The sequence below is a fragment of the Monodelphis domestica genome, chromosome 2 (genome assembly GCF_027887165.1).
Source record: "Monodelphis domestica isolate mMonDom1 chromosome 2, mMonDom1.pri, whole genome shotgun sequence".
Classification (NCBI taxonomy): Eukaryota; Metazoa; Chordata; class Mammalia; order Didelphimorphia; family Didelphidae; genus Monodelphis; species Monodelphis domestica.
In genome coordinates this window covers 422,801,204-422,813,747 of record NC_077228.1, presented here as the reverse complement: position 1 = coordinate 422,813,747, position 12,544 = coordinate 422,801,204, and the positions used below count along the sequence as shown (strand labels likewise).

General features: G+C 31.3%; 1 protein-coding gene across 12 annotated transcripts in view; it reads right to left on the bottom strand.

Annotated features, from left to right (window-relative positions):
• The window catches only part of UTRN (utrophin), a 651,323-nt gene that overhangs the window by 374,012 nt on the left and 264,767 nt on the right, over positions 1–12,544 (bottom strand). For all 12 annotated transcript variants that reach the window (XM_007484681.3, XM_056818903.1, XM_007484684.3 and 9 more), the window contains 5 exons: positions 10,507–10,686; positions 7,428–7,556; positions 6,897–7,067; positions 3,749–3,901; positions 2,975–3,112 (listed from right to left, as the gene is read on the bottom strand). In XM_007484681.3, coding sequence (XP_007484743.2) covers positions 2,975–3,112; positions 3,749–3,901; positions 6,897–7,067; positions 7,428–7,556; positions 10,507–10,686 — 771 coding nt within the window. The remainder of the gene's footprint in view (positions 1–2,974; positions 3,113–3,748; positions 3,902–6,896; positions 7,068–7,427; positions 7,557–10,506; positions 10,687–12,544) is intronic.

The following is a 12,544-nucleotide window of genomic DNA, read 5'->3' as shown; positions in this document are numbered from 1 at the left end:
ATTCAAGTCTTACAAATTGATGAAGAAGATCATACAAGTATTATCATTCCTATTTTAAGGAGGTGCCATTTCTCTAATTTGATCTTATTCTGCATATATTTTAATTTGTACATATATCTTAATTTGGAATTTATAACTAGTTGCTTGCATTTTGTCCTCTCCATTAGGCTGTGCACTCTTTAAGAACAGGGAATGGCTTTCTGGTTGATTTTTTGGCTTTGCTTTTTATGTCTAGAGATGAGCAGAGTGTCCAACAAATAGTAAGCACTAAAATGCTTGTTGACTTGATGAAAGAGCCAGCCCCATGATCCTAACCAGTAAATGGAAATGGTGGAATTTGAACCCTAAATATTTTAAGTCTCTTTATTTTAAATCTGGCAACCTTTCCATTATACTGTTCTATAATTCTTTGAAAACTATGTGTCTTCATTGTTTTAAAGAAAGTAAAACAATATAAATTATTATGAATAGGTGATAGATAACAACTATAAATACAAAGCAATAATCATAAAATGTTGTATTGGTTATATAAAAAGCAACCTATTAAAGCAAATGAACTCAGTAGTCTGTGTTCTAGTAAATCCAAAAACCATTGCTTCTGGGGCAGGCAAAACTGGAAAACGGCCCTGAAATCAATAGGGTTTAAATGATCACATGATTGCATATGCCAAGATTAGTGGCAAATGGTTATACGAGTTGGGTTTAAAAGATCACATCATAAAGAAACTGGAAAAGCAAGGAAGAAATCTCTAATCTGATCTGAGGAGTAGAAATCATTCACTGGCTGATACCAGTGCTTGGAATGTTCTCCTTCATTACTGGCCTCTTCTGACTTCCAGGCTTCCTCTGAGACTCAGCCTCTCTCATTGAGAGTGCTTTACTTCTGAGATTAACACCAATTTACAGAACGCTTACATATTTACAAATACAAGCATATAAATTAGACTATACATTCACATGAGTGCATATAAGCACATATATATCCACACATAAATTTTGTATGAACATAATAATTTATAGGTGGCTTCCTCCATTAGAATGTGAGCTCCTTGAGGGCAAGAACAACACAGTGCTTCTTTTTTCCCCTTTCTTTGTAACACTAGTGCTTAGTACAGTGCCTGACAAAAAATCAGTGATTAAGGTATGCTTTCTGATGATTACTAATTAGCTTGTGCTTCCCATCTGCAAATCTTTACTTAGTTCTATTTATACTTCCCATTTAGCACATGGGGATCACTGATGGTAGAATTCAAATTTCATAGTTGCAGTATCATTGGTGAAAAAACAACAATGTTAAAATAACCTTCAGCAGTATTTTCTATTTCTGATTCTTTTTGTTGCTGTCAGTTTCACCTCTAATGCTCTCAAGATGACTGAGCTTAACTGAAACTTCTGTCACGCTTTTTATAAATTTCTTTTTCCTTCGATCTTATAATGCTATTTTTAAGTTGATGGTGTCATTAATCTTTTACCATTCCACCCTATACAATTTTACCAAACACATATACTATAAATCAATGTTGCACATGACTATCATCCCTCCATTTTGGAAAGGAAATTAAGAGGGTTGCCAACAAAGATGATTTCTAGAAATTCTTAGTCTCTTCATTATGAGAACTGATTTATAACAGTTAAATGACCTTGAGAAATGGTAACTCAATTCCTATGTCTCTTCCATTGTACATTTATCATTTTATCCATTAAAAGTTTAATATTTGGGACTGCATTGATTTCAGGATCCATGTTTCCATTTCTAGACTTCTTTTAATATGGTACTAATTTCTATCTCTTATATAAATAGTCAATGGGTTATCCTTACGTAGAAAGCTAATTCAGAAAGTTCCTACATTGATTACCAAACATGTCCTATCAGCTTCTACACAGGTAAATTTATTTTTAATTGAAAGTATGGATTTGGTTCTCTACATTCATTACATTTTGTACCTTCTAATGTTCTTTATGAGGAAATTATTTGTAATGTAATATATGTATATAAACACATATGCATATATCATATACATGCATATGTACCTATAGAGTTAATCTTGGTTTGTATACTATGTATAAGCTGTTGAAAACTTTTTAACTTTATTACTCTGGAAGACCATTTCAAACAAAGCTTTCACCATTTGATCCCAAAGGCTCACATATATATTAAGTATATATTTTATGTTTCTGAGTAAGATTTAAGTATGTAAATGTATGTGGATATGTATAAATATATATAAAAGTAAACTGTAATTTAATTTAGTCAGTCTTCTTGAGGAATCTTGGAGAATTTATAGACCCTTTTCTCTTCTTCAACTGAGAGTATAGCATGAAGTACAATTCCTTTCATGGGGGTAATTTTGCCAATGCTTAAACCATGAACATGGCAATTCCAAATGACCAACTGTTGCTTAAAAATAACATTTCTTCTCTATTTTGATACATGATAAAATCAACTTTATGAAAGTTGTAATAAAACACCTCAAAGTCATTCTTTCATGTAGGGCAATATGGATGTCAGTTATATTAAGAATATAAAGATAAATATGATTCATTGCTTTAATATTATGTTTATATACTTGACAAATGTGCCAAAGTGAAACAATTTTTTTAAAAAATCATCTGATGGAATTTATAGCATAAGAAATAACAGAAAATCTTAGCCAACAATACAAATTTTAATTCCGAGGATTTCTATAACAGATTTTCCAAAGTTCTTTTCCCATAGTACTCTCCTTATCACAGTCTATACTCAAGTCAAACTAGTCAACCAGATAATCAATTCTACCATACCATTTGTGTAGACAACTCAGGACAAATCAGCTTTTTGAAATCCTTCATAGTTCATATCAAGTGCTACCATCTCCACGAAACAACCTCTGTTAATAAAAGTGTTGTCTCCTTCCTCAAGTTTTGTGTGATTATATCAAATATTTTCCTGCAGCCAAGATCAATAAGCATGACACAAATTTTCCAATGATTATACCTTGACATTGTTATGTCTTGTCCTCAGAAGTAGCAACTGTAAACGTATCTCTTCTCTTCTGTTATCCTCCATAGGGTGCTGTAGCATCTGTTCTCCTCTCTGAAGAACTTCCTCAATCTGAGCTTTCTCCTCATCCAACTGAAAATAAAAAAGGAAAAAACTGTCAAAGATTCACTTTGATATCTCTCCAGCAATGTATGTTTCATTACTAGAAGGAATAGTTTCATCATGATGAACTGTTTAAAGAAAGCAAAAAAATATCCCATTAAAAATTTAAAATAACATTTTCATTTTAAAAAACTGATATTGTTCCAGAAATGTTTTAAATTCTGAGGGACCTTTTAAAAATTATTCCTAAAATTTTAATAGGGAATCTCGAGTGAGGCAACTATCTCTACAAACTCATATTATCACCTAATCTGAAAAAGCTTTCTGAAAAAATGAAAGTGATTTCCTCAGGATAACATATCTATGTAGATGTAAGAAGCAGGATCTGAACCTAAGTCTTTTAACTTCAGGTCCATCAGTTGTATATAACAGTAATATATCGCATGGTCTCTCTAAATCCTATGTTAAAATATTTTAAATTTTAAATCATGCACTAAAGTTTACACTTGAAAGGAAATCTACTTAATTTCTTTTAAAAATTAACTCAAAGAATTATATATAAATCATTTACCTATTACCATATCTAAACACAATACCAAAAAACTCAAATTAGAATTTTTTTTTGCCACATGGCCAATATTAACAAAGATATGAGGCATATTGTACCTTTTCATCTTCATCACTATGCTTTTCCACAACCTTCAACATATTTTGTAAATCATGTTCTAGTTTGTCTAGGTCTGCTGAAGGAACACCAGTCTCAAAAGGCTGTGATTTGACAAAAATTTTCTTTGAGAAAAGTTCCTGGTTGATTAACATCTGAAAGGGGCAGGGGGTGGGGGGGTGGGGGGTGGGGGAGAGAGAAGGTATAGTTAAGCTGAACCAAAAATAGAACATTAATAAAATTAAGTCCAATAATCAAAGCTAGAAGGAACAAGCAAATAAGATATAATCAAATTTGAATGATCAAGAAATTTGTAAATATGTAGAAATGTAAGTGCAAAAATTAATTTGTCAATCAAATCAAGTAGAGATAGATCATGATTTTATTATGCTTTGCACATCTGGAATCCTTTAAAATATACTTCATTCATGGTCCACAGGAATAAGAATGAAAATATGATACAAAATCATATATATTGGATGATAATCTAGTAAAGACCCTAGTATCTTGATGTAAACTATTCTAGTGATAGATATATTAAAAGCTAAATCTCTGTAACATTGTATTTTAGTGCCTAGTACAAGATCCCCAATAGTTACAAAAATTCCTTTTTGTCTTCTTAAAAATGGAGCAGACTGAATTACTGCACCAAAACACCAGCTAGAGCATTTAGTGATTATATAATAAAGCTATAGATCCTAACTTTAGAGTTCTTGAAGACAGAGAAGACTGAACCTGAAATTGGCATTTTATCTAAAATGTCTCTATGGCTTTTACTTTATTTAAAGTTTTTACACCTTAGAAAACTGTTTAAATCATATTTATGTCCAATTGATGGCTAAAATATTACATAAGAAGTGAGCAATAAGAACTTCATCAGGGGAACAATTATGTGATATTCAACATGTGTTTTCCACCTATTTCCTCATACTGGCACATTAACCACTTTCTTCATTCTGCCCTTTTAGCAATCTTTTTGTCTTTGGGGTCAAGGTCCATTAAATAATAAAAAGGATCTCATTTGCTCTATTTTTTTTTTTAATGAAAAGAAAAGCAAATATACATTTCTGCTTTATTCCAATCTATAACTATTAAGTCCAAGTAAATAATACAGACACAGAGAGAGAGAGAGAGAGAGAGAGAGAGAGAGAGAGAGAGAGAGAGAGAGAGAGAGAGAGAGAGAGAGAGAATATATGCCCAAAGGGCTCTAAAAGACTGTCTGCCTTTGATCCAGTCATAGCACTGCTGGGTTTGTACCCCAAAGAGATAATAAGAAAAAAAGACTTGTACAAGAATATTCATAGCTGCACTCTTTGTGGAGGCAAAAAATTGGAAAATGAGGGGATGCCCTTCAGTTGGGGAATGACTGAACAAATTGTGGCATATGTTGGTGATGGAATACTATTGTGCTCAAAGGAATAATAAAGTGGAGGAATTCCATGGGAACTGGAACAACCTCCTGGTATTGATGCAGAGCGAAAGGAGCAGAACCAGGAAAAGATTGTACACAGAAACAGATATACTGTGGTACAATCAAATGTAATGGACTTCTCCATTAGTGGCAATGCAGTGATCTTGTACAACTCGGAGGGATCTATGAGAAAACACACTATCCACATCCAGAGGAAAAACTGTGGGAGTAGAAACACAGAAGAAATACAACTGCTTGTATACATGGGTCGAGGGGATATGGTTGGGGATATAGACTCTAAATGAACATCCTACTGCAAATATCAACATGGAAATAGGTTCTGATCAAGGACACATGTAATACCCAGTGGAATTGCGTGTCGTCTATAGGAAAGGGTTAGGGGAGGGGAGTAACTTGTAATTGTAACTTGTAATAATAAAATTCCTTGTAACCAAGGAATACTGTTTTAAATTGATTAAATAAAATTTTTAAAAATAATAAAAAAAATAAAACTCACTAAGTAGTGAATGAAAAAAGAGAGAGAGGCATACAGATAGATAGATAGATAGATAGATAGATAGATAGATAGATAGATAGATATTCAGATAGACAGACAGTAGTGCAAGCTATATACATGCACAATAGAGGGAATGTTAATTAAAAGTAAAACTAAATATAAGATGAAGGAAATCAGCATTAAATAAACAAAATTGTACAGCCATGCTATTCAATATGCATGCACACACAAAAGGTTAATTTTATGTAATGTGTTCAACAGAATGTTTAATAAAATGGATAATATTTTAAACATATATTAGGAACCTAATAGCTGCAATTCACTGTAAAAGATAAAATTATATGTTTCCTACTTCAGAGAACTTGCAATCTAAAAGACAGAATAAGATGTTCACTAACAACAAAAATATTAAAATGCAACAAGATCCCTGAGTATAAAGGGTTAAAAGATTAGAGAAAGATTAATTTTAGATAAAAAAAACCAGAAGAAAAAAGAGAAGGCAATCAAAGATAAAGAAATAATTAAGCTAATATCCAAAAGATAAGCATAATAGCTATTAAAATAAGACCTATTATATAGTGCTTTAAAGTTCACAAAGTGTAATTCACAATCTCCACAGTTACCCTGAGAGGTAAGTATTGTCATTCTCTTCATTTTAGAAATAGTAAATAAGGAACCAAATTCATAGATTCTATATTATGAGAGTACAATATGACATGACTTGTTTTATATGACAATAAACATGCCTTGATAGTTTATTTGCTATTTGGAGATATGGGACAGAGTTTAGACAAATTCAAATAAATACTAATGAAGGTAGTTATTTATAAAAATAAAGGTGGCAAAGACAGAAATGAGGAAATCATGAAGAGCAAGAATTTAAAATGGAAGACAATACATTGAATTTTACATAAAAAGACATTGAACCCAGGATTTGTTTCAGTTAGAACTATCCAGTAGGGAATTAAAAGACTGAATCAGCAGAGAAGCATGTAAAGATTTTTTTAAGTCCACCAATTTGAAAGTTATCCATATAGACATCAGACTTGAAATTAGAAAAACTGATAATATCAATAAGAGCTGAAGGCAAAGAAAATATGGTAAACTAAACATAAAGTCATAGGGCAGACCTACATATAAGAGGCATGGGAGGAAGAGGTAAAGAAACAAAAAAAGAAATCGTTATGAGTGAAACTATAACTGTTTTCCACTAAATACTCACTTTAGCACTTCTGATGTGTTGAGACACTTTTTCAAAGTTTCTATTTAATTCAGCTAACTTTGGCTCCACCAGCTCACTACTTGCTAAACCACGGGCGCTCATCAGCGTAATGGCTTGGTCACGAACATTTTCAACTTGTAGGTTAACATCATCCAGTTCAGATGTTAATCGCTAAGCAATACAAAAACAAAATTATCACAAGTTCAAGAAATAATGAAGTATAACCCAATAAAAAGAGAAATTTGATCTTAATTTCCCCTGAATATGTTAAATGCCTATCTAAATCAAACACTGGAAGAATGTTTAATTTAATTAATGAATCTGGATGGTGGTGGGGGTAAGGGAAGGGGTTTGGGTTTTTCAACTCTTTCCCAGATGATTCATTATATCATTTCTGCATCTTCCACAAAAATTGAAATTCAAAATAAAAGACAAGACAATACATTTACAAACAAGATTCTAAACCCCAAGAAAGACAGTACATATTGCTATAACCGATCAATCATCATTGATGATCTTGGGCAAACATACTTTCACAATTTCTTCACTTTTATTCACTGGCTTCTTTTCAATCTCATCTAACAGAGCTTCAGCTTGGTAAAGCCAAGTACTTATATGAGCAACATTTCCATCAAATATCTCCAGCTGGCTCTGATGGTTCTGAAAAAAAAATGTTGTTTTTTTTTATCCAATCCCATAAATGTTCAATATCATGTACTTTCAGAGATATTTAAATAATCATGAAGTAGCAGGCAGAACTAGATCCAATGAATATTAGCTATAGTTATGAGAATTAAAGACTCTAGGTAAAAAGAATGTTCCTAAAAATTAGAATCATTTCAAAATAGAATTGAGTACCTCAGGATAAAGTAAGTTCCTCTCTTCTAGAAACTCTTCAAGGAAAGTCCTTGACATTTGTGGTGACTGTTACAGAAGAGAATCCTATACATGTATGCTTAAATAAATGGTCTCTTAATTTTAGTCAAATTCTAAGGTTGGTTCTATTATTGTTTGGCTGCTTCCTTTCCTGTCAAGTCTAGCATACCAAATTCTCAAAGGAAAGAATTTTGTTTAAAAAAAAAAGTAAAGTAACAGCAGTGAAAAAAAATGTTGTGGGTATCATGAAAAAGTAATAATAAATGCAAATAGATAAATGTGTGTGTATTTCCAGTTTTTCCACTCAGTACCAAGTCCACATTTTTAAAATTTCACACTGACAGTATCTATCAGGATATTCTACTGTCACTTCAATTTAAAATGTCCTAACTAAATCAAATTCATTCAAAATTTGCCCTCTTTCCCAAAATTTTTTGATGTCTTTTGGTAGCACCACCATCCATCCTCTAACCTACCTAGACTGACTCAAAATCAAGGGTTTAACTCTTTGTTTCTCCCTCACAACCACAACCAAAAATTTGTCAAGTTCTAGCAATTCTACTCATGATATATCACATGACCACTATTATCTAGAAACTCCCACTATCCTTGTTCAAGTAAATGAATGAAAAACTATTTATTAAGCACTATGTGCAAAATACTATACTGAGAACTAAGTTTACAAAGAGAAAAGTAAGGGTGGTCCCTGCTCTTATTAAGTACCTCACATTCCAAAGAGGAAGATAACACATAGGAAAGGTTGGAGCTGGAAGTCAGAAAGAAGATCTCATGGTCTTTATATGATACAGATTATAAAATAGATAGCAAAGCAGATAGTAATAGATCTTCTTTAAATGTTATTTACCCTCATAAAATAATATCCATCTCTAATGTGTAACCATTGGATATTTTTTCTGGGTCACTGCTTGAACTCTAGCACCTTTACCTTTATGAATCCAGGCAGACCTTTAAACTGAAAACTAGAAAGCACTATCTCCATAATTCTACCTATTTAAATATTTCTTTTTAGTTTAGGGTCAAACTCAATAATCAATTATGTCAAGAAACATTTTCTGATCCACAAGCTGAAAGTGATCTCACCCAATGCATATCTTATGTAAGATTTATGTGTTGGCTTGTCTTTTTTACCCTGATCATAGTTTCCCTGATAATATATTTATTTATAAATATCTTATCTCATAAGATGGTAAGTTCTTTGAGGGAAAGGTCACTGATTTTTGTCTTTGGATTCATCTAATACATAAATTAATGCCTTGTATTAGTAAATATTTAATTTGATGCTGTTTGGAGGAATGCTTCAAAACTACTGAATTGGTTCCATGATGTTTTATTTTATTTTAAGCCAAGTATTCTTCAGACTCTATGACTGTTAAGGAGAATAACAATCAAACATACCCTTAACTTCCTAACTTTGTCAATCACATGACAATACTTAATTTTGAAATAAACATCAAGAAAGTCAATGGATGTTCCCTTTTTGGAAATTTCATACAAATATGATTCTAGAATATATTTATTTATTGGTTTGTTTGTTTGTTTTAAGAACCCATAAAATAAATCTGAGTAAATCAGAACAATGGGCAAACTCTTAAAAGTCAAAATAATCCTGCTTTTCAGGAAACATATAACAATAAAAAGTTCTAAATTATAAGGTGCATTAGAAAGATGCATTGTTCTCTTTGTAGTGGCAAAATTTTGGAAAATGAGGGAATCCCCTCCAACCGGGGAATGGCTGAACATCTTGAGGTATATGTTGATGATGGAATACTATTGTACTCAAAGGAATAATAAAGTGGAGGAATTCCATGGGAACTGCAATGACCTCCAGGAAGTGATCCAAAGTGAAAGGAGCAGAACCAGGAGAATTGTGTACATAGAGACTGATACACTGTGGCACAATTGAATGTAATGGGCTTCTCCATTAGTGGCAATGCAGTGATCCTGAACAACTTGGAGGGATCTATGAGAAAGAACACTATCGACATTCAGAGGAAAAACTATGGGAGTAAAAACACCAAAGAAAAAGAACTTTGATTACATGGTAAAGGGGATAAGATTGGGGATGTAGACTCTAAATGAACATCCTAATGCAACCATCAATAGCATGGAAATGGGTTCTGATCAAGGACACATGTAATATTCAATGAAATTGTGCATCAGTGGCAGGAAGGATGGGAAGAAAATAATGTGACTCTTTTAACCAAGGAATAATGTTCTAAATTGACTAAATAAATTAATTTTTTTAAAAAGATGCATTGTTGCTATAAATTTAGAAATAAGATATTATAATAATAAACAAAAAACAAACTGCACTTGCATTATAAATGAGCAAATTATGTTTTTGATGTACAATTCATAACTCTTTTAATCTTCAATAAAATAAGATGACATATAGAATGTGCTATTATATATGCTACTTTCAAAAACAATCTTACAATTAGCAAATAGGAAGATTTTTTTAATGCTCTGGAACCACTAATTCTGGTGTTTTTTTTTTAAACCACATATGAAAAAGATAGGATTATTATATTTTACTTTCTTTAAATTTAACTTTATTTTCTTAAATAAGAAAAAATCTATTTGTTTTCCCTCATATGAATGAAAATGAAAAATGAAAATATATGAAATGAATGAAAAATAATCTCTTATAAATAAAATTATTATCAATCAAAATAAATTCCTACATGTATAAATCATTTTCAGTAAAACTCACCAATAATGTGTTACACCAATCTTCAGTCCATGTGCGAACTCTACTCCAACCAGCATTCAATACACAGATCTTTTCCTCCAAAGTTGCCTCACTGCCTTCTACCAAACCCTGTAGGGCTACTCTTATTTCAGTTATATTATTTAAATCAAATTTTCTCTTTTCCAGTTGCTTCAGCACATTCTAAAACAAAAGTATGTAAAATTTCATGATCTTTTCAATCATTAGGAATTTTGTATATATCTTTTAAATCAAGAAAATAATTCACATTACTCTATCTGATAATATGTAATGGTTCTAGTAAATACTTAAATTATTAATTAGATAGAATGTTTAGAATTATCCTGTAGGATTTAAAACCTCCCTCCTATACATGATTGTTCATAGAAAATTATGAATTCTAGAATTTCCTGAAACCATACAAATTTTTATACTAAAATAATGAACTTTCAAGCAGATATCAACATACCTTTAAAACATAAATGAATAAATTTAACCTTGATAATTATCATACATTTTTCAAACACAGTATGTCCTAGCATTTTAAAAAGTTAAAGTTAATTGCTTTATGTAGCACTTTGGGGAACATAAAAGTAGTTCAGTTCAGATGAATTTGAGCAAAGTGTACATAACATCTGGTCATTTAACATTGCTTCATTACTCTTCTGTGAACATTCAAGTACTGCTTCTAAATATCACACCACAGCACAACTACCAGTAATAAAGGAAGTATGGAACCCACAATTATATTTTGTGCCCTTGACATCCCTGCATTCTCCTAAGATTATTTATTGATTCCATGCAGCAAGTCTTTACTACAACCAATAAATAACTATAAGTAATTCAATTTAAGCAAGAGAACACTAAAAGCAGGGCTAACCTAAAAGGTTAATAATAATAATGATGATGATGATAATAGTAATAATAATAATAATAAACATCACAAAAAAGAGATTTCTGCATGGAAATAATTCTCATTAATTCCAACATACTCTAATAAACCAGGTTTGAAAACATGATGGAAAGCATATAGTAGTTAAAATTAATCATGATTAAGACAAAAAACTAATATGTAGTTTCTAAAGAATACTGTATATTTTCCATTTATTGTAAGTTACATCAAAAAGTATTTTAATTTTTTTTCAATTTTCAGTTGCACTTGGTATTCCACCTTCATAATCCCCTTTGTACCTCAATAAATGCTCATCCTACACAAAATTGCAATCTGTAATCTCAGTTTCTCTTTTTCTCTTACAATTTTCTTCTACTTTTTGAAAACTACCTTAAATATCAACATTTCTTCTATTATTCAGATAAATCTGATGAAGACCTACATACAAATCCTACACATCACAGGATGCTCTTGACCAGTGGAATAATAATTCAAACATTAATGTAAACATTTATGGTAAAGAGTTGGAATGACAAAAACCTGTCAGTCTTGCATGCACATCCAGATGTGAGAACCTATGGAAGCATTTAATCTCAATAGTTGACAGACAACTCTCAAAAACAGTAAACTGCAGAGGAATTTCTATGGGAGTTTTGAAATCCAAAGTTTCCCCAAAACAAAGAAACCAGGAGTTTTACTCTCCCTAATACATCCCAACACTACTCAAAAATCCCATCAAAGTAAATAAACTTAGTTTTAATTTTTTTTTAATTTCTCCGTATAGCTTCTCTAATAAATTTAATTGTTAACTCGGGGCAACTAATAATAATGTATTCCTAAAAATAAAGCATTGTTGTTCATAGTTAGGTGTTAAATAAGGAATGTTGTCCATTTAAATGGATAATCAACTAGAGCTTTTGTAGATGTGATTTTCATTCATCTTTCAAAGACATTGATATTCTTTTACAAAACATCACTTTTTTTCAGCTAAAAAAAGAATTGATTGTCACATCTGTTCACTAATTGATATCGATAATAAAAAAGAATAGACACCAAGTAGAGGTGACAAAATCACATTTTTACTAAAAATAACAAGATAAGCATTTTAAACATAATGACCATATACTCTTTACTTCTCTGCTTTTTTTC